At 42.0% G+C, this 24,577-nt stretch overlaps 10 protein-coding genes and 1 long non-coding RNA gene across 15 annotated transcripts; 10 read left to right on the forward strand and 1 right to left on the reverse strand.

The window, feature by feature from the left end:
- Window positions 1–1,379: 1,379 nt before the first annotated feature.
- Window positions 1,380–2,672, reverse strand: LOC145707565 (uncharacterized). The gene is made up of 3 exons (XM_081785116.1): window positions 1,957–2,672; window positions 1,770–1,910; window positions 1,380–1,726 (listed from the first exon to the last, which is right to left on the reverse strand). Exons 1-3 carry the CDS (start codon window positions 2,129–2,131, stop codon window positions 1,446–1,448), a joined length of 597 nt encoding a protein of 198 aa, XP_081641242.1. The 5' UTR covers window positions 2,132–2,672; the 3' UTR covers window positions 1,380–1,445.
- Window positions 2,673–5,430: 2,758 nt separating this feature from the next.
- LOC145707532 (uncharacterized) lies at window positions 5,431–7,487 on the forward strand. The gene is made up of 4 exons (XM_081785071.1): window positions 5,431–5,896; window positions 5,942–6,210; window positions 6,254–6,802; window positions 6,871–7,487. Exons 1-4 carry the CDS (start codon window positions 5,446–5,448, stop codon window positions 7,156–7,158), a joined length of 1,557 nt encoding a protein of 518 aa, XP_081641197.1. The 5' UTR covers window positions 5,431–5,445; the 3' UTR covers window positions 7,159–7,487.
- A 991-nt stretch (window positions 7,488–8,478) lies between these two features.
- On the forward strand, window positions 8,479–10,332 carry LOC145710226 (BTB/POZ domain-containing protein KCTD20-like). Its single transcript, XM_081787941.1, has 6 exons — window positions 8,479–8,743; window positions 8,789–8,862; window positions 8,912–9,007; window positions 9,072–9,228; window positions 9,280–9,544; window positions 9,642–10,332. The coding sequence occupies exons 1-6, from the start codon at window positions 8,500–8,502 to the stop codon at window positions 9,850–9,852; spliced, it is 1,047 nt and encodes a 348-aa protein (XP_081644067.1). The 5' UTR covers window positions 8,479–8,499; the 3' UTR covers window positions 9,853–10,332.
- Window positions 10,333–10,335: 3 nt separating this feature from the next.
- On the forward strand, window positions 10,336–11,762 carry LOC145710228 (dolichyl-diphosphooligosaccharide--protein glycosyltransferase subunit TUSC3-like). The gene is made up of 5 exons (XM_081787943.1): window positions 10,336–10,449; window positions 10,490–10,770; window positions 10,814–11,132; window positions 11,285–11,421; window positions 11,557–11,762. The coding sequence occupies exons 1-5, from the start codon at window positions 10,370–10,372 to the stop codon at window positions 11,697–11,699; spliced, it is 960 nt and encodes a 319-aa protein (XP_081644069.1). The 5' UTR covers window positions 10,336–10,369; the 3' UTR covers window positions 11,700–11,762.
- Window positions 11,763–11,767: 5 nt separating this feature from the next.
- Window positions 11,768–13,769, forward strand: LOC145710227 (ADP-ribosylation factor-like protein 5B). The gene is made up of 3 exons (XM_081787942.1): window positions 11,768–11,915; window positions 12,231–12,472; window positions 12,603–13,769. The coding sequence occupies exons 1-3, from the start codon at window positions 11,843–11,845 to the stop codon at window positions 12,825–12,827; spliced, it is 540 nt and encodes a 179-aa protein (XP_081644068.1). The 5' UTR covers window positions 11,768–11,842; the 3' UTR covers window positions 12,828–13,769.
- A 33-nt stretch (window positions 13,770–13,802) lies between these two features.
- LOC145710229 (uncharacterized) lies at window positions 13,803–15,501 on the forward strand. 4 transcript variants are annotated; one of them, XM_081787945.1, is made up of 7 exons: window positions 13,803–13,929; window positions 14,002–14,267; window positions 14,310–14,490; window positions 14,535–14,754; window positions 14,799–14,872; window positions 15,034–15,149; window positions 15,190–15,501. In XM_081787945.1, exons 1-7 carry the CDS (start codon window positions 13,809–13,811, stop codon window positions 15,238–15,240), a joined length of 1,029 nt encoding a protein of 342 aa, XP_081644071.1. In that variant the 5' UTR covers window positions 13,803–13,808; the 3' UTR covers window positions 15,241–15,501. The 4 variants fall into 4 exon arrangements, 3 of the variants coding, with proteins under 3 accessions (XP_081644071.1, XP_081644070.1, XP_081644072.1); XR_014135021.1 differs by lacking the exon at window positions 14,799–14,872 and having other exon boundaries at window positions 15,190–15,208; XM_081787944.1 differs by having other exon boundaries at window positions 15,034–15,501.
- A 41-nt stretch (window positions 15,502–15,542) lies between these two features.
- LOC145710534 (uncharacterized) lies at window positions 15,543–17,272 on the forward strand. 2 transcript variants are annotated; one of them, XM_081788303.1, is made up of 8 exons: window positions 15,543–15,657; window positions 15,708–15,979; window positions 16,022–16,160; window positions 16,207–16,459; window positions 16,520–16,575; window positions 16,751–16,764; window positions 16,811–16,897; window positions 16,942–17,272. In XM_081788303.1, the coding sequence occupies exons 1-8, from the start codon at window positions 15,558–15,560 to the stop codon at window positions 17,056–17,058; spliced, it is 1,038 nt and encodes a 345-aa protein (XP_081644429.1). In that variant the 5' UTR covers window positions 15,543–15,557; the 3' UTR covers window positions 17,059–17,272. The 2 variants fall into 2 exon arrangements, with proteins under 2 accessions (XP_081644429.1, XP_081644428.1); XM_081788302.1 differs by having other exon boundaries at window positions 16,751–16,897.
- An 11-nt stretch (window positions 17,273–17,283) lies between these two features.
- LOC145710536 (NADH dehydrogenase [ubiquinone] 1 alpha subcomplex subunit 8-like) lies at window positions 17,284–18,336 on the forward strand. The gene is made up of 6 exons (XM_081788305.1): window positions 17,284–17,418; window positions 17,469–17,627; window positions 17,669–17,736; window positions 17,783–17,948; window positions 17,993–18,100; window positions 18,169–18,336. Exons 1-6 carry the CDS (start codon window positions 17,326–17,328, stop codon window positions 18,178–18,180), a joined length of 606 nt encoding a protein of 201 aa, XP_081644431.1. The 5' UTR covers window positions 17,284–17,325; the 3' UTR covers window positions 18,181–18,336.
- LOC145710533 (26S proteasome non-ATPase regulatory subunit 11-like) lies at window positions 18,309–20,239 on the forward strand. Its single transcript, XM_081788301.1, is given in 11 exon segments — window positions 18,309–18,448; window positions 18,491–18,695; window positions 18,739–18,855; window positions 18,858–18,958; window positions 18,996–19,159; window positions 19,203–19,271; window positions 19,322–19,430; window positions 19,535–19,630; window positions 19,690–19,815; window positions 19,860–19,967; window positions 20,014–20,239. Coding segments are annotated over 11 exon segments (1,254 nt in total). The 5' UTR covers window positions 18,309–18,358; the 3' UTR covers window positions 20,083–20,239.
- A 1,796-nt stretch (window positions 20,240–22,035) lies between these two features.
- Window positions 22,036–22,415, forward strand: LOC145707963 (uncharacterized). Its single transcript, XR_014134789.1, has 3 exons — window positions 22,036–22,129; window positions 22,180–22,269; window positions 22,315–22,415. It is a non-coding gene; the product is annotated as an uncharacterized LOC145707963 (long non-coding RNA).
- A 64-nt stretch (window positions 22,416–22,479) lies between these two features.
- LOC145707961 (uncharacterized) lies at window positions 22,480–24,542 on the forward strand. The gene is made up of 8 exons (XM_081785558.1): window positions 22,480–22,633; window positions 22,682–22,833; window positions 22,907–23,198; window positions 23,357–23,583; window positions 23,631–23,861; window positions 23,911–24,065; window positions 24,241–24,342; window positions 24,397–24,542. Exons 3-8 carry the CDS (start codon window positions 23,171–23,173, stop codon window positions 24,488–24,490), a joined length of 837 nt encoding a protein of 278 aa, XP_081641684.1. The 5' UTR covers window positions 22,480–22,633; window positions 22,682–22,833; window positions 22,907–23,170; the 3' UTR covers window positions 24,491–24,542.
- The last annotated feature ends 35 nt before the right edge of the window (window positions 24,543–24,577 follow it).

Here is a 24,577-nt window from a genome sequence, read left to right on the forward strand (position 1 = left end):
TGGAGGAGGTGCACGTTGCGTCAGGCTCTCAGAAGTGACGCTCATAGTACCCAGAATTAATCCAATTTTATGTTTATTCTGCATAAATCAGTTTTAACGCGAAAGCCGTCGCAACTTCTAAAAGCAGCGAATATATAATAAGCTGGAAGTAAATTCAATGATGTTTATGGCAGATTTCTTGTTGTTTAGAGCGCGTTTCGTTTTTATCGGGATTGACTTCCTGGAGTGTCACTATCCTCACGTGCCACTGACAAGCTCTCCGAAAGGATTATCCCTTATTCTAGGGATACAGTACCTTTGTGGAGATAGCTTATTATCACAGGAGATAAAAACAGACTCGAATTGGATCATTTTTATCAGCGAACATGAGTTCAAAGGAGGATACAGCTACTAATAGATTTCTTTTAGTTAGAATCCAGGATCAATTAAAGGACGACCTTTATAAGCCAGCCAAGTAGTGGTCGCTTCTACCGTTGCAAAAGACAATCTCAAGAGGTTTCCCGCGGTTCGTTTCAATTTCCAACGTGCTGCCGCCCGCCACAAGGCCTAATGGACAAGCAGAGTAGTCAGAGGGACATGCCGCACTACTGACCTAAAAACAACCAGGTTTCATGTGGCGCCCGACGAAAATACACGAAATAAATTATTTCTAATGACACTCTTCTTTTTCGTAGAATCAGAATCCAGGTCGAATGAACCAGTCTTTCCTGCATAAAATTATCATTGTGACACCCTTATTCTATTTCATCAACGGAAAGTTAGATCCTTCTTTCTCTCAAAAGGATGTTTATTCAATAATAAGTACAGTAACCTGCTCATGTAGGTATCACAGTCGGTGCGAATGAATGAAAGCGTGCTCTTACGCAGCCAGAACTGCCTATCCATCATCGTAAAATTCCAACACAATGTTGGACGCGTAAGAGAAGCAGCAATTTTCAAGCTACTTTCCTTTAGCCCCCTTTTAATTCCCTAGCGGTCGCCCTTTTTTAAGTCGGGTTGTACAGGTAAAGAAAACTGTTTTCGCGGTCGAAAGTGGAGAATAAAAAAAAACGTGCGTTGGTAATTTCGAACATGGAATAAAAAATGTTTCTTGGTAAAATATTTGAATGGCCGAAAAAAGTCTGCAGTGCAAAAGTACAACGAAACAACAAACTAAAACGTGAAGGCGAGAGAGCGAGTAACAAGTCTGGCGTTTAGAGTGATTTTATGTTGAGAGCGCGAAATCGCCCTTTTCGTGAAAATCGGTGACGCACTGGAGTAAAGGTTTCCCTTTCTCAGCCCGGGCTCAGCGGCGAAATCACTTTTTGTGCACTCGCGATTCTAGCTCATCCACGTTCAGATCAAAGAATTTCATTTTTGATTTTTTATTACAGGATAATTGCTGTAAATAATAAATTAAGGGAGTGGCAGATAAAAGTGCGCGCGCTTATTTCAGCGAAAAACGATCATTCGTCATCTGGCAGCAAATGAAGCTCCACATCCCATCGTCCAACTGCGCCTCCTTTCCACGATGAGTGAGAGGCAGTCTGGACGATGCCATTCCGTTCATACATCGGAGTAGACTTGTATGTCTTCACCTCGAAGTCTTCGATCTCTTCGTTGTCGTAGACGGTTATTGTCGCCGTAAAAGTGAAGGGCTTTTTGTCTGGACGCTGCATCTCGAAACTCCAGACCGTCGGGACGAGCGGGTAGTTGGACCGGATGTCGACTTGGTAATCTCCCGCGCCTTCGACAAATTATGTGATCCTGTAATGACGTGACTGTAGTACCTGTGAGGATGCAGTTGTACGCCTCTAATTTTACGTTGAATCTGGTAATCCTCGGATTCCTTTGAATTTCTCGGAGAAGCAGTTTCACATGTTCATAAGAATGCGTTTTCGATTTGTAGTACCAGACGCTCTTGTCTTTTCCTAAATCAAGAAAGAGTACCTTTTTTCGATTTTTTAATTTGCTTACTTTCAAGCGGTTTCACCCAGTATCGCCTGTCGAGATTGTCCGGCTGTCTCTCCGTAAACAGCCCGATCATGTCTTCCACCTCGCTTCGTTTGAAGGCCTGCGAAAGATTGCACAGTTCCATGTAAGCTTCTGACTCTTCGCTCAAAGAGCTACTCGAGCGTTCGCCTTCTGACATCTTCCTATTCCACCAATCTTCAAATCAAAGACAATCAAACAGAGTTCTTCGTTTCTTGTATAGGAAAAGGAGCTAATTAAAGAAAGACGCGAGAAGATATGATTGAGCTTAGTGGTTAACTAGAAACTGTTTAATAGAAAGCGGAATGAAAGAAAACCAGACCAAACTGAAAAATAGCCAAAAATGGACGAGAAAGACGATTCAAAATCGGAATTTCAAGGAGGATTCGATACGTCGACATGTGCTTGTAATGGCATGAAAAGGGCGACGAGTTACTGTCTGGAACGCGTGCGAGTTTAGCCTTGTGATTGGCCGAGCGGCATAGAGCGCATAGATGAGCGCCCAAAACACGTCCGACGAGACAATAAAAGTGACCCGTTAGCGAGCCGAGTTGACCTCAACTTGAGTTGAAAAAATCGTGAAATTTCAAATTATCTTCATAATCGGCGATCGAAATCCACTCGAAGGACGAAGATCTCCGACTTTGACTAGGCACATCCGAACAACATAATAGAATTGGAAATATCGCCTAAGAAATAGAAGCTTTATTAATTTCAAGAGAAAAACGCTGAAGCAGAAAAAAAGAAAGAAAAACGAAAAGAACAGTTGAGGAAAAAAGAAGCTTGAAAACGAAGAAAATAGCATGGCTACACCTGCTGAGGTCGAGGAAAGAGTCGAAAATAACTTTTTTTACGGGAAAAATGAGTAATTATCAGAAAACGAATATTGAAAATATATTCAGCAGTTTTTCAAGTTGAAAATTATCATGATAGGAGTTGAAATATATTGATATATCCAGTGGTTACGGTTTTTACAAAGAATGTTTTTTTGCATAAAAGAAAACGAAAAATATTAACAAAGAAAATCATTTTTTTTTTCGAGAAAAATAGACGAAAACGCACAGCTTTTTGAGAAGGTTTCTAGAATATCATAACCGGTTCGAGGTAAAAAATAAAAGCTAACCGGTTAGGAAATCTGGCATTTTTTTCAGTGGCAAGAAAGGTTCAATGACGACATTCGATGCCGAATCTACTTTTAGGGTTCTCTCGCCAAAGGATAGGAATCGTAATGGGTTATCTCTAGATTTAAAAAAAAATCTCGAAAAGGCCATTTTCTCGTCGCTTGAGAGTTTTTGCAGAAGAAGAAACGGGAACTCGCTAGAAGTTTTGAACAAAAAGCAGCTTCTACCGAATAAACCATTTTCTTCAACTGCGATTACTCGGATTTTCTAGTCTAGAGGTGATTTTTTTCTCTTTGGACGATTTTGCGAAAATGTCCAACTTGGACCTTGGCTTACCTCAGCAGCTTGTTTCTTTCTGCTAGGATAACCCAAGCGGCCCTTCTTGGACATTCGCTTATACTAAAAGCAGCACGTAGTAGCTTGAATTTCCAATTTTCGGAATTTCCGAATTCAATACTGAGTCGAATCTTTCCGAACATTTTCCATTTCAAACATGAGCTCTAGAAAAGAAATGATATTTGATGTAGACAGATTTAGGATAAGAAGTTTTTCTTTACAGAATCAAAAGATTTGAAAAATTGACGGAAAGAAATAGTTACAGTAAGATAGAATTTCTTTCTCCATCGTAGTATTTGCTGGATTGGACTGTGAATGTGCTATGATGCCGGATTTTAGTCATTTTTCCACTAAAAGTCGGCCCACTTTGCATTCACAGCCAGTAATCCGCATAGTCAGGAGAGTAAAGACATTGTAGTCCCTCTCTTTATCTCTAACAGTAGAGGGTCAGATGAGGGTTTTGGTTGGGTTCGGGTGGAGGAGTCTAGTCGTTTTTGCCGGATCCTTCTCGTTCTCCTTACGCCGCCTTAGACGAAAATTTTAGAAGAAAGAGTCTCCTCTAAGGCAGTTTGTGAAGACTGGAAGAATCCGCTCTATAGTTTATAGAACTCTAGTGGGAGGAGATGGTTCTCTATTCTTGAGTCGGTTTTTTGCGTCGCCCAAGACGGCTATTTGTGTTACCTCAGCAGTTTCTCCATTTGTACACTGCTCTGGTAGCACTAAAACCGTCACGGACAAAATGCAATAGCTCAGGGAAAATTCACTTCTTCCATTATCTCTGGTTTCGTTTCGTGGAGTTGGCAGATGAGTTAGTAGCCAGAAAAAAACAACCAACTCGTTTTTAACGACGTTGGATGTCTTTCGAAAGCTACCGTCGTACCCGCGACAGTACTGTCGACAACACTGTAATACCAATAGAAGTGTGGGGCCGGGATCATCGGGAAGGAAAAAGTGCAATCTAGCATTCATTACAGTCATTTAAAAATGACAGGCTAGTTTAGCCATGTTCTCTTCCTCGTTTTCCAAACCAAATCGCGAAATTTTCTCTTGTTTGCTCTGTAGTACTTTATTTCGTCCACATTTAATGACTGTAGTTGAGGCTTATTATCGAAAAATTAAGAAAAAATTAAAAATTATGATAATTAAAAAAATTATAAATGGTAAACATGTGCGGGCGGATGTGTGGCGTTCTGAATCGGTAGAATTCGGGAGTTTTCGAGCCATTCTATTGGCTCAAAAACTTATGTCCCCTTCTGACCAATGCCCCATCATTCCTCGTTATGTCATTTACCCATTTTTACTACGACTCAGAGAGGAGGGAATTCTGGGAAGTTGAGAATAAGTCGCGACTTTTACTTTTTATAAGACGGACTTAATCTTATACACTAGAATTTCTCCCCATTTTTTTTATTCCTAGTCGCCCTCGAAGCAGTTAGTATTGATGTACAGACAGAAAACGAATCAAAGTCTACGGAATTACAAACTAGCTACGAGGTCACTAGAATACTCGACTTTCTCCTCATTCTTCGAAATCCAGAGCTCTAGAATTTTCTCCTTGTCCGTTTAATTTCTGAAATTTTTTCCAACTTGGTTTTTTCGCTAGAATGTGGCACAACGACAGCTGGTCTTCCAGTACGGATGACCATTATCACAAAAATCGGCGTAATTATCACCAAGGCTATCGGAGAAAGCCAAAAAAGTCGTTTCGGACGCCGAGGCTATTCAATCTCGCCACGCTCGCGCGGGTCAATCCAAGAAGGAAAGACGCCTGGGAGCTTCTTCTTCCCGCTGAAGCCCCTCCTTATCAGGGCATTGAAAAGCCTTTGCCTATGCCTCCAAGGAAAAAACTGGGCAAGAAGTATAAGAAGGCGATTGAGGTGATTAACGAAGCCCCTTACTAATTTAAAAATACAATTGGTAATTCTTAAATCGTGCTCAGAAGAGCACCGTGTTGGGACTCAGCCGAGCCGTCCCATTTCAGGATAACCCATTGTATATTTCCATTTATCAAGCATCAATGATCATCATTGCATATGCGTTCCTTTTAATCTTAAAAATAAGTATTCCAATTTTGATTCTTGAAAAGGCTCGTGTCAATTTGAACTCGCTGCGGCACCAAGATCCGGAGGTGGTGGAGATCCTCGACCATGCCGTCTCGGTTGCGCTGTACATGTGGGATGTGGAGAACAACAGCTGGACGAAGCCGGAGATGGAGGGCACTCTCTTTGTATATAGCCGTCGGGTGGCTCCCTTTGCCGGCTTCACGATCATGAACCGTCTCTCGATCAACAACCTCTCCGAGAAGATCACCAACAACATGAATGTTCACATCAAGGCGCCATTCCTGCTGTACCAGTCGGGCGACACGCGCACCGTCCCGCGCGGCATTTGGTTCTACAACCAGTACGACTGTATCCGCATCACCAAACTCATCCAGAAATACATAGGCGTCAAAGAGCCAGTTTCGAGTAAGCTTCAACGAGAAATCATCACCTGTAACAAGTTTTCTTTAGATGCAATGTCCGTCGAGCCCGTGTTCGAGCCGATCTCGACGGAATCGTCCGAAGACAAAGACAGTCTCGCATCGTGCAAGGAAGACTTGATGCTTATTATGGGTAAATCGTCAAAATCGACGACGCCCAAAACGAAACCCAGTGACTTCAAAATGACAAACTCGCGTAAATCACCGCACTCCCCCAAAAACGTCCCCATTCCTCCCCTCACGCCCGGAAAGAAAGTCGATCTTAACTTGCTCTTCAGCAGCAATTTCACACCGATAAAGGTAAAAGTAGCTTTCTTGCTCTCTGTCTTAACCCCTCTTTTAGCCAGCCACTCCAGTTCAAAATCTCGAAAGCTCAATTGAGCACCCTTATCCATCAACTTTCCCCGGCGGTCCTCAAACCCCGATCGACAAGCGCAAAACCGACGCGCTCAAGAGTATGATCGGCATTCACCATGGTTCTGCTCAGCAGGGAGCAACCTCGTCTAGTTTCATGTCACCCAGTTCGATGTCTCAGTTCTCCGGCATCTCTAAAGCCTCCTCGCGCAATCAGGACGTGTTCTCCTTCGAAGTGCTACAGAATCAAAACAGCAGCGCTCAAAACGCAAGTCAAGTAACTGCCGTTAGAAGTGACTTGCTCAGAACACCGCCGCCGATGAAAGGAACCGGCTCGCTAGGTGGTCAAAAGTCGGAAGATACTGACGACTCGTCCGAGTTCAACCAGCCCATGTCTTTCGCCGTCATTGAAAGCGGGGATGATGTGAATGTGAGCCCCAGCTCTCGGCTCAGCCCGCCTTCGAGAAACATGAGCTTCAATACAGTCCCAAGAAATTTATTCGGCAGAGAAGGTTCTAATCCAACTACTCTCCTATCCGTAAGTCTTGAAATATCTCCACAGGCACCTTTATCAATAAGAGAATACACCGTTAATCACATTTTTAGCCTGGTGCATTTGCTTCGATCGCTTCTGACGGACGAAGCAGTATTTCCTCCTCTCAAGAGGGCGATATGTTGGTCCCCTCTGTGAAGGTACGCAACGGACCACTATTCAAGCCGCAGACAGCTGCCGGAAACAACACTCAAGCTCCTCCTGCTCCTCTTCACCAGTCGACACAGTTCGAGCGAGATGTCATGAAACGCACGCTGATAAAACTCATCGAAGAAGACAAAGAGTTCATGAATTCCTTCCACGCCGCGTACATGAGACACATGGCCCAGCTCAGAAGCTAAGAAAAGATGAAGAAACCTGGCTTTATAATCAAAACGTAGCAACAACAAAACAACAACACGCTCAGAGGAAAAAAGAAACAACGCACAATTTTAATCTTAATCCAATAACTACTGATCTTAATCTTGTATTCTGTTTTAATACTGTTCTTTCAAAATCTATCCTATACTGCAGTTTCATTGTGTAAACTCTCAAATGAAAAGAAAATTGAATTCTTCCCAATCGTTTTCCAAACAAATCTAAATACAGATAAGTTCAATTCTCAATTCTCTCCTTTTCGTACTCGTTCAAATCAATATCTAACGACAGAAATACAGTTTATTCAATATTACTTGAATTCTTATTACATCAGTATTTACTTCGCAAAATTTATGCTTCATCGATTTGTATAGTTCTATATTCAACAAGAAAGCCTTGAAATAATCTGATGCAAGACTAAAATTGATCAAAGTTGGCAGCGATAAGCGTAAATGTCCCTATGAAAAGCACAACCGATGCTGATGTTTTTGAATTACCCCCCTAAGCAAGAAGTCCTGATAACTTCTCCCTCTCACCGCCCTACGTTTCATAACTTTACTTATCCGCCATTTACATGCGCCATTTGGCTTCAATACTACTACTCAATTTCAATACCACTATAGTATCGGTCTCCAGAAACCCTTCTTGAGTATCGAAAAGAGAGTAGTATCGTAGTCAAGCAATATTTCCATAGTTTCTTTTATATTTTTGCGTTTCGAACTGTTATTTTTCAAACTTGCCAAGGAAAAAAGTTCGTTCTGAAGAACGACGATTACTGAACCCATGTCGCCTTCTTCAGTCTCTATTACAGTAATCTCATGAGACTAACGATACGAGTGACCACTTGTTATTCTGTAACTGTCTTCAAGTTCCTCCTCGGTGATTTCCCACCACCTTTTCTGTGATTTTGATATTCAAAATATCGAATTTTGTTGATTATTACAGTCGGTTCTACTATTCTGCTATTTTGGATTTGCAAGACAGTAAATGGACAGAGAGGCAGACTGTCTGCCCCGAGTCTGAAATGCTCGTCTGGGTCTCACTAAAACGCTCATCCAATCTAGCTCCCTCCTAGCAGGAAGCAAATCCTGCCATTGAAAAAAAAGAGTAAAATTTACCTCCAAATTGTAACTATTGAAAACAACCGTACTTCCCAAATTTGACCTTTCCTGACGAGAATAATTAGATATCTTTCTTTATTACTCCCGTTCAGACTACCCTATTATTTGATTTCCGTTTGGCACAAACAAAAAATTGTTAGGCAAAAAAAGAACTTGATTACTAGCTATTCATCATTTCAGAAACAAAAGTGGGACGAACGAAAAATGAATGATTACGACGATCGGACGAGTATCACTTCAGCGCTGTCTTACAAAAGCACCAGCGACATCGTAGAGGGGATCAACCCGCGCGAGACATCAACTCCGTCGAGGAGCCATCAGCGCTCGCCGATGAAGAAGCTCACCCTGATTGTCGACAAAACACGTTTCATCTGCAGTACTGCCATTTTTCAAAGTCATCCAGAAACGCTCCTAGGGAAGATGTTCTCCGCTGGCCTTCTCAAACCTGGTAAGAAAACTAAGGAAAACGTCCAGGTTTCAAGACGAAGTTTAGGTGTTGTTTCGGTCCAACTCAACGAACATGGCGAATACGTTTTTACAGAGAATATATCTGCACCCGTTTTCAAGGTTTTTAACCAGCTTTGGCCTTGTTCGAGAAAGGAATAATTTCGTTTAGGCGATTTTGGATTATTACACTGGCGGAATCATCAAATGCCCTCCTGGAATATCCCTCGCTGAGCTGCGAGAAACCTGCGATTATTTCTTAATACCGGTAAATACAATTAAGAAAAAGAATGATTCAAAATTTGAAAAAATGAAATTGAATTTGAAATTAGTTCTCCGCTGATACTGTTCAATGCGAGAATTTCGCGGACATGATGCACGAACTTTCGAATCTTGGTGCGCGGGATGAGTTTTCCAAACTGTTGAAGACGCTGATTATGCCAAAGCTGGTTGAGGCATGTTCAGTTGGCGACAGAGAAATCAGACTAGGTAAGTTTCACGCCGAGATTGATCAATAATTCTTGACCGTTCAAATTGAAGTTGTTCTTCACGATGACGACATCATCGACTGGGACAAGGACTTTCCGCCTTTGAGCGAGGAAGAACGCCAGAGCTTGTACACCGTCGTCTCGAGCAAACTCTCCCGCTTCGCTAAGTACATCGAAAACAGAGAGGTAGCGAAACAGGTGCTCATCGACCGCGGTTTCAAAAAGATACGGCTCGGTATAGAAGGCTATCCGACAACCAAAGAACGTGTCAAGCAGAGAAGGGGAAAAAGCCACGTCTCCTACAATTTTGTTCAAAGGTAACTAACAGATATCATTATGAAGCCCAAAAGAAACCCTCCCAGACTCCCTGTGCTTCTGCACAACCAAGATTTAAAACCTTACTCTAAACTTTAGGCCATTTATAACCCTATCATGGGAGAAGGAGGAGCACCGCTCGCGGCACGTCGACTTCCAGTGTGTGAAATCAAAAAGCTCGTCTAATTTGCCAGAAGTCGTCAATTTGGAGAACAACCAAGAGGTGGAATTCGTCATCCCTCCAAACCTGGTTGACGTCGTCGACGGAGTAGCTCCAAGAAACGACGATCATATAGTTGAAATCGACTAAATTAAAAGATCAAAAATAATAAATCTGATTTTGTAACTTGCTTATACTCGCTGAAAATGAACTACTACTAGATTCGTAACATACCCTTAAAACTAGAGCACTCATCATCAAGTGTGTAAAAGTCCTGCTGTATGATTCAATTTTGCAACAAGAAAAATCAATAAGAAGCCAATCAAGAATCTAAACTCGCATCATTCTGTAAAGTACTAGCGCTGAATATCCGAAAACACAGACCTTTTTTCGTCATCCTCTTTTTTTCCGTAATCTAAATACCATTCTACTATTTTATATTTTGCATCGAAAGACAATTCCACTTTCTAAACTCATAAATGATCAACAGTTTGTCAATTTTGAATATTTTAAAATCCGACTTGCCGCAGTAAGGAACTTTCTCATATTTTTTATATTTTTTTTTCTGTTCCTAGATTCCATCCTCTCTTGTTCTCGTTTTCTTCACGTTATGGATAATTTATTTTAACAAAAAAAACAGTTTGAAAGAAAAATTAAATTTTAGACGATGAAATCGCTTATTCTATCGGCACTTTTGGCAGTTTCTAGCGCATGGGAGGAAAAGACAGAGCAAATGCTTCGTTGGCAGTAAGATAAAAAAATGATGCTCGTTTTGCTATTTTCTTAGGCGAAAGCGCTCCGACTGGGTGATCAAAATGGGTCAGAAGGACTTCGAAGACTACGTCCGCCAAAAAGGCAAGGAGTACTCAACCCTCGTCATGTTCACGGCGCAGTCTCCGTCACGTGGGTGTCAAATCTGCGCCGAAGCAAGTGAGGAGTTTTCGATTCTGGCAAAATCAACACGGTATACCGCCACGGAGAGTAACTACGCCAAGATGTTCTTTGTCCTGGTCGATTATGATGAGCACGACGGACATAGAATTTTTGACGCAATGCGGCTCAAGTCGGGTTTAATCTTGCGAGTTTGTAGAAAAAAGTAGCTCTTTTTCAGCTCCGGCGGTTTATCTTTTCAACGAGGCCGGTCGAACATCGAAAAACGATCAGTTCGACATTGCTTCGCGCGGCTACATGGCCGAAGCAATGGCACAGTTCCTCAGCGATCGATCTGGAATTCATTTCACTGCTTACCGTCCGCCGAACTACGGCGGCTGGTGGTTCATCTCCCTCATTGCCGTGTCCGCCTTGGCGATTATCTACATGAAGTTAGATAGCATAAAAGAGCACTTGAATAGAGACACAATTGGCTATCTTTGCGTCGTTGCGTCGCTCATTTTCACTTCGGGCCAGATGTGGAACTCGATCAGAGGACCTCAGGAATCGCTTCCAATTAGGACAATCTTCTTTTATGAAATTAAGGGGGTGGACATTAAGAATTGGATTTTTTCTCAGAGTGTTATTTTCCTAAAATAAGTAAGTGCCACTATTTATGATACTTTTTCGAGGATCTTATGAGAGCGTTTGAAAAGTATATCATGCGCGCGCGTGGCGGCGGGATAGGCTTCGTCTACCCAAGTTCAAACATGCAGCTCGTCGCGGAGACACATATTGTGATGATCCTTTACGGAGCAGCGACGTTGGGCTCCATTTTGTTGATCAAATGTAAGACTCAATTGTTTACGGTAAAGGTTGATGCGTGTCCCAAGTGTCGTAGATAGTATTTGCGATACAGTAAGCTGGGATTAGGTATCCAGACTCACGAGCGGGTCTATTTTTATCTAACGCGTATCAATTAAGCCGCTCAAGCGAAAACCTCCCTCGCCGACCGTCGCTTCTTCATGTTACTCGGTGGCTCTCTTCTATTCGCCGGCTACGGCCTCACACTCAACGTCTTCAAGAGAAAGTACCGCGGATACCCTTATTCCTTCTTCCTAGGCTAATTTTGTATAAGCCCGCAATTATTGTGTAAAAAGACTGCCTCTGAAATTCTTCAATTACGCTCTCGAAAAGCCCGGATTTGAAATCGCTATTATTTTAGAAATTACTCGGGACTCCTGAAAACTGAAACTTGAACTTTGAGAAGATGGGTTTGCTTTTCACGAAACTAGTGAAGATGTTTATGGACGAGGAACACAAAGTTATTGTTGTCGGATTAGGTGAGTCTAGTCCATTAAAATATGGCCACGTGAGGGTATAATCCTTTTTCTCCATTAGTCTGTGAGTCGATGGAGGACTCTACCCTTGCTCTCCATAATAAGGGCAATTCCAGATCATGTATTTATTGCCACTTCTTTTCTATGATCTTTAGTAGTAACAAACTCAGGATGTGGAGATGCCCTATTTCTGAGGAACAAAAGTAGACTCCTCAGACTCGGAGACTGTGAGAGAGAGTAGGATGATTATGTTCTCACATGTTCCTTAACTCGAAATGGCGATTAGATACGCAGTCAGTGACGCGTTATTTATTTCAGACAACGCTGGGAAGACAACGATTCTATATCAGTTCCTGATGAACGAGGTCGTTCACACGTCCCCAACAATTGGCTCAAACGTCGAGGAGATAGTATGCAAGAATGTGCACTTTTTCATGTGGGACATTGGCGGGCAAGAGTCGCTGCGAACGAGCTGGAATACCTACTTCGCCGACTCCGACTTTGTAATTTTCGTCGTCGACAGCACAGACCGCGAGAGACTTCACATATCCAAAGTAGAGGTAACTAGACGCTTCTGCTAGTAATTCAGTACTAGCTTTACACTCCCTCGAGCTAGTACTAATCCCCGCGTTTATCTACAGTGACTTTCCAGAGCTAAGCCCTCCCCTAAGATAGTAAGCCGATTTTCAGCTGAGTAAAATGCTGAGCCACGAAGATCTGTCCAACGCCAGACTACTAGTATTAGCGAACAAGCAGGACGTAAAGGGATGCATGACGGCGGCTGAGATCAGTCAGCAGCTGCAGCTGACGGAGCTGAAAACGCACACTTGGAATATTCAGTCGTGTTGCGCGCTCACTGGCGAGGGCCTTTCCGAGGGTTTAGAATGGATGACGCAGCAAGTTTCCGCGAGGTGATAGTTTCTAATCCACTCTTTTAACTCCACTCTGATGCTTTTCTGCCAAACTCTTCCTTCATCTCTTCTTTTTTTTTGTGTTTCTTTCTAAAGGTTCTCTATAAAGTTTGTAAAGTCCTCCCTTTATGTCTCACACCCGTCCTGTTTTATATCTTGAAGCGGGCGAATATTACATGCGCAAATATTATATATTTTCTTATATCCTTAAAAAGTTTTATTATCATGTTATCAAATTCGTATGGTTCAACATTTCAATATACAAAAAGGGCCATAAAATAGTAATAACTTCAGTAGCTTGTGATACCAGGAAGGATATGATCTTCTAGAGTTTTATTATTCTAGTTTAATTGAGAGATACTGACCAAAGTACTAAAATAAGGGCTGGCCTAAGCTATAGCTTCTCTCCAGGCACTAGTTTACGCCATCCACTTTTTTACTCGTTTCTCTGGTCCATTTTTTAATAATAAAGGTCCGTTCCTAAGGCCCGTTCCGAATATTCAAAGCTATAGCTTCCTCTTCTTGGACATTTAAATATTTCAATGTCTGCGTACTAGTACACTATTTTAAAAAAAAAAACAAGCTAGTTTCTACGGTAGTTTTCCAAAGTAAGCAACAATAACCGTTACTCATTATAACCAACGCATTTTCCTATATAAGTATTCTTCTGAACTTCGCATGAATCTTTATCTTGTGCATACTAAATCGTGTGCTCCTACTATCTAATATGCTAATTTAAATTTCATTTTTTGTTCATCATCAACTTATTTTTTTTAATATTTCTAAGTTCGCGACTTTTCCGTTTTCTCGTTCACGCCATTTTTTTAAGAATATAATTTTCTCGGGTCTTTTCTTTCAACTGCGAATTTGAATAATTTTCTGGCTGCCACCACTTTTGTTTCAATGAGAAAGTTCCATCAAGCCAAGAGCGTCAAAATGTAAAAATCTCACCGCCCGAGTCAATTATTTCTCTTTTCAGATCTTGATGAACTTGCTCTTTTTGTTCGTTCAAGCGCTGCTCCCCTCGGCAAATGCGAAAGCTCCAAAAGAGAAAGATTGGAAGATGAAAGATGGATACTATCCGATCTTGAGCAACTTTTTCGAAGGTAATTATTTCCGCTCTTCTCCTTCACTCGTCCCTGAAGCTCGGCAACCTGAATTTAACTCATTCATTTTAGGAAAACTTTACGTGATAAAAGTGCTCGGCCACGTCGCAAAGGACGTCGGTTCGGTCTGCATCCCTGACAAGAAACAACGATGGCGGTACGCCGATGCCGCTTGCAAACGACTTGGCTTCCCTGGCGTCGAGAAAGTCGCTAAATTCAGCGAGTCGAGTAGCTTCAGCGGCCCGGGCGCGATTAAATGCGGCAAGACTCGAAGCGACTGCGATCTTGACTACTACGTCACGGGTGCGAACTGCTCTGCGGATGCTTCATGGCCAGAGGTAGCTCAAACATGATGGCGACAATAAAACCAAAGTTTTTAGTGCGACGTGAAAACGATTGTGGACGAACAAGGCGAGGAGTGTCTCCGCGATAGGGACGAACTGTATGTTCGATGCAACTTCAAATTGAATATTACTTTCACTGGAAATCAAAAAATCACCAACTTCATTGAGGAATCATTTCAAGAACTAGAAGTTGTCAAGAACGGGCTGTGCTCTCACGGTAAACTTTGCCAAACCAGCTCATCGAAATGTTGCTTTTTCTAGGGACGAAAATCAAGATCAACATTTGCGGTCTTGGTCGAACACCACGAATCGCGTCCACTGGCAAGGAACCCCACTGGCAAGGTTTTCCACAATACTGCCAAGGAGCCGTCATCAAGCAAACATGCTGTCCAACAAATAACGACCCAGTCATCATTCCGAAATTCAACGAAAGCTCTCAAAAGCATGATTTTGAGTACCGCCCGCCAACTGCTCTCCAAAGGTATTGGAAGAACAAGCGATTATAAAATTTGACTGAAACTTGAGTGATTCTACTTCAATTGACAAATTGACAAATTGTGATCCAGATCACCAGTGTAATATTGTTCACTGGAGTCCAGGTGATCGCCTATCTTCGCTCTCATCATCGATTTATCATCCTTTATTCTAAATAACAGCTCCAATCATTCCTAAGCCACTTTTTAACACGAAAAATGAAGCTAAAAATTAAAGCTTTAAATTACAGCATATTTTCGATTTATTTTAACAATATTAATTTTAGCGGAAGAGCTTGAACTTAAATCAAGTCAATGCAGTTTTCCAGTCAATAATCACAAAAAAAGACTCTTTCTTTTCAAAAGAGAAAGCCAGAAAGTGCCAGAAATGCTGGCAGAGAATGTAAGGGCAGCGACAGATCTACTCTCGCAAACTCATTCAGCACTTCAAGAGAGCAACGAAATCAAAGACGAATCGAAAACTTCTTCATTAATCCGAGTTCTCGACGCATTCTCATGTACAAATTGCCTCAAACTTTCCCATTTCTGCTTCTTCATCATTTTTGCACTGTACTCGTTTGGATTCTAACCCTTCTACTTCCTTAAATGTCTGTTAATCAGATGAACGACCCTTCAAAATAATTAAAAATGATGCGCTTTTATTCTTACATAAATAAACACATTCTATTAGTAGCTTTTCTAGTTGTTTCTCACTGCCAAAAGCTTCAAGACTAAAAGAGTTTACCTTAGTTCAAGACCCCGCGATTACTAGTCTATTTCCATGTAAGAACGCATTAGTTAAGACTGATAGATGAATCGTTTGATAGCCATTTTCTTTTCCGTGATCGCCTCCCAGGATGACTACCTGCTGGATGACGGGTTCCACCCGATTCTGAGTGATTTTTACAGAGGTAACCTATCTGTCCATAAGTGAGGCTGATGTGCCTTACCCTACTTACAGGAAAACTCTACTTCGCTCAAACTATCAACAACTTCGCAGAAAACATTGGCTCAGTCTGCGTTGGAGACGGAGCTTACTCGTTAAAAGCACATCGTGGAAAGCGCTTTGCCGATGCAGTTTGTAACAAGCTTGGATTCAAGGGAGCTAAATTCCACGGCCTGCGAGAGGAATACGAGGCTGGCAACAGAACAAGGTCAATCGAGCCGAGCAAGACTTGCGACTTTGATTTCATCGCCAACGGAGCAAAGTGTAATGGAACAGAACTTGAACAAGTAACTAATAGCGCTAGTTTTTGATTGATGGATTGATTCTAGTGTCATCTGCGAGAAATCGTAGCTTCTGGGAAGCGTTCTTGCATCAACGGCAAAAGCGAGCTCTTCCTTGAGTGTAAATACGAGGGCCACTACGAAAATGAGGAGCTTACTGAAATTATGACGCTTGGCTGCGAGGACGGTAACCGAAGGTTGCCACTGCATTCGCTTACTATTAATTCGCATAGGAGGTGATTTCGCTACTACTCTTCGCATGTGTGGCGTTCCAAAAGAAGAGGATGAAGGCAAACGGGGACTTGCACCGAAGCATTCCTCAGTAAAGCGCTGCTACGGAACTTTAATCGAGCGAAAATGCTGCGAAAAGGAGCCCACTTCAAATTACAACGCTGAATACTACAGTTACTCGGACTCGAACCCTTTCTCTAACTATGAAAGTAGTTACGATAAGTCCGCTTACGACGATGTTGATCACTTCATAAGGTATTTTCTATACAATAGTTTTCTGAGCACTGACGGTACCATGATCTAATCGAGTTGAAGAGGCACCACGCCCAATCAAGTGTGTGAATGTGGCAATATAGCACAGTGGAATAGAGGTGATCGAGTGATTCGGCATTTTTCACAGCTAACACGAGGCAAAAACATACTGCTCCCATGCTTAAAATAATAACAATGTGATTAAATTAATTATTAATAACTGATATCCACATTCTGGATAATCCACTTTATCTCACGATAAATATAAATACCTTACTAACCTTTGCATTTTAGTGCACATGGATGAGGTAAACTCTTTCTCGAACGTTTCACCTAATCGTGAAGAAACAATAGACACAGAACAAGGAGGAATCGCCGGTCAACCGTCCACTTCCGGAACGGACGAATTCCTGGAGGAAGACTCTGACTTCTACTCAGACGGTAAAACTGTCAAATTATGTTAAAAATAAAACTCGAATCTAAAGAAGTTGGAAATTCTGAACGCCCAACCGATCATTCCAACGACGATCATGGAGTCCAGAATTCGAGTCAGTCATCGCCGAATACGAATCTCGAAAACGCAAAGCCCTCGTCAGCCATAAAACTTGCTTTTGGCTTTCAGATCGCGCTGTGCTTGTTTTTATTCTATTTATTATAAAGTCCCATTTTGCCTTTACCTGTCGAAGCCCTCTTTCTTTCTTCAAAAGGAAAAAACCTACTTCCGTACGAGAAACTACCTTGTTTCTAGTAGAAACTACCTCCCAAAGATTAATTCATGACAAAAGTTTCAAGTTCAATAAAATTCAACGTTTCTTGCTCTTAGTTGCGTTTTTATCTGATCGCGTTGTTTGTAGATCGAAAGAGAGATCATGTCAGAGGAACAATTCAAGCAGAGATGGCTATACACTCCTTTTAACGCTCAACTTATCGACAAAACCGTTTCGTTCTACCCCAAACCTAAGGTACCCGCCTTACAAAACTAGTGCGCCATACATACCTTTCATTCATGTAGATCTCTCCCGATGAGCGACCGGAGATCCAGGCTCACCTTGCCGACTCTGAGAAGCAGCAGCTTTCTTCTCTCCACCGAGGACACCTTGGTATTCCAGAAGAAATTCTCAAAGCAGGAGCTTCTCAGTACGCCACTATGTGCTCTAATATCAATAATAAGGTACTGATCCAGCTTAATTGCATTTTACATCCCATTTTTAGTTTATGCTTTGCAAGCAAGAAACTCATGGTGACCCCAGAGCCTGCCTAAAGCTCGGCAACGCTGTGAGGTAACACGCTAGAATGTTTCAAATGAATATTAATGTTATTAAACAGCGATTGCGCTGGTGAATTCTTCCGAGAAGCGCTCAACCGATGCAACAAAGAGCTCCTTGACTATTCTGACTGCATGGAGCAGGATCCAAGAAGACGTCCCGTATTCTGTAGACGAGTTCAGCTCACCTGGGACAAATGCGCGCTTGAGAAACTTGGCTTAGATAAGGTTCGCTGTCTTTCTCGTAGTATTGAAATAATTTGCGCTTTCAGCAATTCTGGACTTCTCCCGCTGGCCCAGTAGTCGAAGGCACTGTCCCCGCCAAGCCCAAGAACCCTCTTCAACTCAAGCCAACCGTCCGAATGGACGACCCCGTTGAGGCCGGTTTCGCAACAAGATTTAAAGTTTTGTTTTTCTAAAAACAACGACGTTGCAAAACCAAACGCAGGTCAAATTCTAGACCAATTGACAATAGCCGTTTAATTTATTTTGACCAAGTCGACACAACTCACCCCTGTTCGATGATTTTGGTTGTTCCTCTGTTCATATTCTAATTTCCTATAATATTTATCTGTTGGATTCTTTTCCGTCCAACAAGCCAGGACTGATCTTTTAACTTATCGCTTTTTAAAACGCGTATGGTGCTTCAGAGAGAAATGGCCGGCGCAGCATGTGTTGCTCAACCGACAAATAACGACTTACAGCAACTTTACCATGACCTTAATTCTGTATGAACGATAATGTGAGGATTCTACTAACCCTTCTCTTAGGCAAAAGAGCGCTCGGACCAAGAGACAATCCGCAAAAATGAGGCGAAGATCATCGAGCTCGGCGAGTGGCTTCAAAAGCAGGGCAATGCCAAGGAGCTCGGTGAACTCGTGAAAAACGTGCGCCCGTATTTGGGTTCGCTGAGCAAGGCCAAGGCTGCCCGCCTTGTTCGAACCCTCGTCGACTTATTCCTTGATATGGATTCAGGTAGACCTTACTTTGAATCCCCGTCTTATCCGTTTCCCAAAAGCCATTGGAGTGGAAGTCGATCTGTGCAAAGAATGCATACAATGGGCGATGGAGGAGAAGCGCACATACCTGCGGCAGGCTCTTGAAGCCCGCCTAATGGCCCTCTACTTCGACACAAAAACTACAAGGAGTGTCTTGGCCTCGGACAGCGCCTTTACTCCGAACTGAAAAAGCTTGATGACAAAGCTTTGCTCGTTGAAATCCAGCTTACTGAATCAAAGGTAGCTTCAACGTTTAATCCGTATCTCACCTTCTCAGGCGTATCACTCAATCGGCAACCTTCAAAACTCCCGTGCCGCGCTTACTTCCGCTAGAACGACCGCCAACGCTATTTACTGTCCTCCACGAACGCAAGCAAATCTCGACATGCAAGCGGGTATCCTCCATGCTGCCGAGAACAAGGACTGGAAGACTGCATTCAGGTGCAATCAGGCTTCGTTTTGCTCGAATAAAAGGTGTTTTCAGTTACTTTTACGAAGCATTTGAGGGATTCGATTCTTGCGACCTTAAGAAAAAGGCTGTTCAGAATCTAAGGTAAACGAAAAGTGAAAACAACAAGGTCTTACAAAAACTACCCCACATAGATACATGATTATGTGCAAAATCATGAACAACAACGAGGAAGAAGTGTCGAATCTGCTCACAGCTAAGCTAGCAATCAAATACAAGGGTCCGGAAATTGAAGCAATGAAGGTAAATGCTGATACCGTTCTTTACTGAACTTAGAGCGAGTTTAAAACCAGTGGGCCCTTTCGGCGGTTGTTTTAATGCGAGTAAAATGTCAATTCTTTTTGTAGGACATTTGCAAAGCCTCCGCTGACCGTGATGTTCATAAACTCGAAGCCGCATTTGTCAAATATCAGCCGCAGCTCAGCGACGACACAGTTATACAGGTGAACTGTTTGGACCGAGGTCGAAGTCTCCCCGTCTCATGACTAAAAACTCTTTCTAGGAACACTTCGAAAGTCTGAAGTCCAATCTCCTCGAAAAGAATTTAAAACGACTGATCGAACCGTACTCCCGTGTGGAAATTTCCAAAATCGCCAAGCTTATCGACCTAGACGAACTCGAAATCGAGGTAGAAATCGTTCTTAAAAATCGAATGTTTATTAAAATATCTAGCGAAAACTTTCTCAAATGATCTTGGATAAGAAGCTAATTGGTATTTTGTCCCAAGAAGATCGTGCTCTTCAAATCTTCGAACCATCAGAATCGGATAAAGTTTATGAGGTTCGTCCGTCCTTTCCTTTCCTAAAGGGCTATCCTTTCACTTTAGGACTCTTTGGAAATGATCGGTGCTCTGGAAGACGTCGTTGCATCTCTCTACAAAAAGCTGAAAAATTGAAGTAACCGCAATAAGAAGAATAACAAGCTCCCGTCTTTATTTCTCCCTCGAAAAAACACCAAGGATAAAAGCATTTCTAATGAAAAAACACTCTACGCTTGTACTGTAATAACTAGTTCAAATTACAATATAACATGTAAGAATCAAGACCAGCTTATTTGTTTCAACGAGAATTACAGAGGACAGGACTGGAATTCTTTATTTGACGTGTCTTCCGATCTAAGAAAAATTTTTCCAGGCACTGCGGAATTTTAGTGGAAACGCAGCAAGTGGAAACTCACTCTGCAGGCTCATAGGAACTCGCTTCAAGCACGGATAGGAAAGCAAATTATTATCTGTTGACAGGGGCAAGAGTTGTGAATTGCTAGTAAAATTTCAAGAATTCCTCCGCTTAAAATATGATTAACGAACAAGAATCTAATTAGACTTTTCTATTTCCAGATTTCTATTTCCGATTATCCAGAAACCTAATTTTACGTCGATTTTATTGATGGCCAAGTTGTTGGTATCCACGGAAATCCAACTTTTATTTAAAATTTCATTAAAAATTCTTGCCGATAATAAAGATGTCGGGTGCTGTTCCAGAAGACTCTTTGAGCGCACATTTTTGTCGTATGATTCCTGTCCATTCCAACAAGTCATTGCTTTTCGACCTTGCTTTGATGAGTGAAAAAGTTCGCTGTGGTGAAGCGGTACTCTACTTTCTAATTACTTGTCAAATGGCAAGCCAGAAGGAAGAACTATAAATACGAACGTCCAGCTTCGTTCATTATAAGCAAGAAAATCCAGAGTTAGAAAACCAAAATGACTTCCACAAGTAAGGACATGAAAAGGGATGAAAAGAGCACCTAGAGCTCGCTAACTCTGCACAATCCTTCCAAACTGAGTGATAGTTACTACAGCAAGATTAACTATCATCGAAGCACTTTTCGCACGAACCGTCTCTTCTACTTTTTATCCTGAGTAATCACGCATGAATAACTAACTATCTTCAGGCTCCAACAACTCCTTGACACCTTACTCTGGTGGTGGGGGTCGCGACGGTCGACGAGTGGACCAAAACAACAACTATTGCTAATAATTGCAATACGCTTACACCCTTCATCTTCAAAAACTATCCTCCAACGATTGGCGATCCTGATCGTTAAGAATAACGCTTTCGAAACTCTTCTGTTTTGAATAAGAAATTGACACTTTCCATTGGAAATAAACTTCTCCTTCTTCAGTTCTGCCTTTTTGAATTTTCAATCGAATTTCGCAGGAAAAAAATGAAACTTGTTAACTATCCTCGATGTTGACAAAATGTGCAATACACATAAAACGAGGTCATAAATCATCGACTACTCAATGTATTTCCTACTGTAATTGCGAAGCGGTGACATTTTGCCAAAGGATCTGAGCTGTTTACGAGGAGTTCTGGATGTTTTGAGGAAACAGATTTATGGCCGTGGCGCCCGAACTGCTTGCTGACGGCTACAGGCCGCAAAAAGGGGGTTGAGGGGTCAATCTGAGCAGAACACGACAGAGCGAAGACAAGTTACAAACCATTCAGAGCTTTTTCGAAAATTTCGGTCAATACACATGGTCCTCAAACGATCCGTTTTTCTTGAAGGTAAATCGTGCTATTTCGTGCAGTTGCTCGAGTCGGCGCTAATTTAGTCCGACGAACTCAAGGACGATTCGGGCAGAAGTCCTCGTCGTTCTTGGAGGAATACGAGGAGAAGCAGAGGAAGCAGAAGAAAGTTGACTTCTCGAAATATGGCTCCGAAACAAGAAGTGAGCGGAAGCCAGCCAAGGTTTGATGCATGCTTTCAAACGGTCAACGACTTATGTCTTTAGGAAATCGACATTGATGAGATTATTCGACAAACAGAAGAAGACTTCCCAGATAGGAAATTGGTTCAGCTAACATTTTAACTCTAGATTATGATCAATAAGATGAACCATTTTACAAGTAATTGCTTCAACCCTTTGCCGGAAAAATCCGAGCGATTGGAGAAAGAATCGCGCCTCTTCTTCGAAATGATTAAAATTCTCAAACACCAAGGTATTCCTCGTTGATTTCAACTCGCCTAAATTGAAATTGAAAATGCTCAGATAAGTTTGGGCCAAAATGCAAGACTCCCACCATCAAAGCAAACGTCGATATGTTGAGGAGCTGCGCTAGCTATATGCAAGAAGATGAAGGTGACAAAAATATGCAATAAAAGTATTAACGGGCGGTAATTCTAGCGCTTCCTTGCTGGATAAAGAACGCGATGACGTTGATTTCCGGTGACTCAAATTTTTGTAAAGCAGCGAAGAATTATTGGACAGAAATGGAAGACGATGGATTTCGGGTTGAAAAAAAAAGATATTTTCGCTCTTCAAAAAGAAAGCTTCACTTTTAAGAATTTTTTTCAACCTTGTGCTCTGAGATTACGACTTCTCCTTTGCAAAAGAAGAAATGTATGGAAACTCGGATATCCGAAGAAAAACCGTTATGCTCGACGGTTTCATCAACATCAACAATCCTATCGATGAGAATGAAGCTTCCAGGACATCCACTCTCGTGAGAACTCGTCTGTTCTTTTTCACAGTAATATTCGTTTGTTTTCAGGCAGATCTTGGTAATAGACTTGAAACTGGTAAACGGGGAAGTATGACGAAAGAGCAGATGATGAAACTCAACACTAGAAGAAAATCGATGATTCTGATGGTCAACCAGGACAAAATGAACGCCTCGGATCACCGGCGAGACTCTTTACAAGCGTAAGGCCTTCGTAATTTTTTTATGCTTTTTATAATTTTTATACTTGTTCAAAGTGATTAATTCTTTTTCTAGCGCCGGCGCAGCGCCACCTAGAGGCAGAAGATTTGCAGTGTTGGCGAAAAAAGCTTCGATGATGTCCACAGCCTTCAAATAATCTCTGCATTTCCATGTGCACTCAATTTTGTCTGTATAAATGTACCTAACTTGTGTCACAAGTCGATTAGCGCAGTCGAGATTGACGATGGATTAGGCGGCCACAGAGCACAGAGAGAAAAAAAAAAGAATTGTGCTAAGTCTTGTTCTGAAACGCTGAACTCGTCATAGAGAAAAATCATCATGGGCAAAAGATCAGTCTTTGTTGAAGGTGGCTATTCGATTCTACTTGATCGTGTATTGCATTTGCGCATTTCTCTTTTTTTTTCGAAGGCTTTTTAGAATTTCGCGAGGCTTAAAATATCTCAATATATAAATAGCGTTTAAATTTTATTTTACGAAAATTATGCATAAATAATCAGTGTTTAGCGAGAAAATCTCAGGGACGACAGGGCCTTCCAGCCCTGTCTGTTCTCCAAGAAATCGAAGAAAAAGAGCGAGAATCACGTGTATCAAAGATGAACTCCATCATGGCTCGGGCGACTAAAAACGCAGAGGAAGGAGGAGCAGGTCGAAAACCTATTCTTCCTTGGATGAATGTCGACTACGAAAAATATAAGGAAGAGTTTCCAGTTGAGATCATGTTCTTTTCTCAGGTTTAGAAATTCGACATCGCATTTTATTTTGAAAACATGCGTTTTAGGAGGATGAGGAATTCATCGCAGAGCAGTACAAGAAATTCGAAGAAATGTACAACATCCTCGACGACATGAAGGACAACAGAGCGAATCTCTCCAACCGAAAATTGGTCGCTGAACAAGAACTTATCCGAACAATGTACAAAATCTACGCTGAAGGTGTTCCCCTTCCAACTTGGCTCAAGGGCTGCCTTGGCCGAATTCACAAGGATCCCAAATTTGGCGACTACGCTCGAGTAAGAATATTTCTGCGATTTTCTGCTTTTTGCTGATGTCTCTTTTTAGAATTACTGGGAAGAGCAGGGCGACGAGGCGGAACCAGTCGACTTCGAAGACTTCGTCGAGGCTGAAGACCCAGCAGAAATCGCCCGTCGCTCGGGAATCTTCAAGGAAGCCAAGGTTGCCTCGCTCGACACTTCCGTCAACACCTCGGCCAAAATGTACGCGGCGCCAATATTTATACAGTTTCATTTATTTTCACTTTTTCAATTGTCAAAATTTGATTAGTGACGAAACTAAACAAGGTCACTACTCTCTCTTCTTTGACCTTGATCGCTTTTAATTTATACAAAAATTGCTACTGTAGATTTCAAAAAAAAACAAACAATTCTCTAGCCACTCTGCCGAGGAGCAACAAAAAATCAACTCCCGAAAAGCGTCCGCCATGCTCACCATCAACAAAAAAGACATGGCTCGACTTGACAGCCGTAAGCAGAGGTAAAATCGACTGTAGTGTCATGATCAGCGCACTGATTTTGTTCCTACCTGTAGTCTCGAAGGCGGATCAGGAAACCGACGAGCATCGCGAAAGCTGTCCATGGCCACTGTTGGCCAGGCATTGATTGGCATGAATCGCAAACGCTAAAATGATGAACAAAAAATAATTCGCAGTTCTGTTTTTTACAACAAATAAAACATGAAAAATTGAACAAACACACGCGTCTTTCTCGAA

Source organism: Oikopleura dioica, chromosome XSR, assembly GCF_907165135.1.
Source record: "Oikopleura dioica chromosome XSR, OKI2018_I68_1.0, whole genome shotgun sequence".
NCBI lineage: Eukaryota > Metazoa > Chordata > Appendicularia > Copelata > Oikopleuridae > Oikopleura > Oikopleura dioica.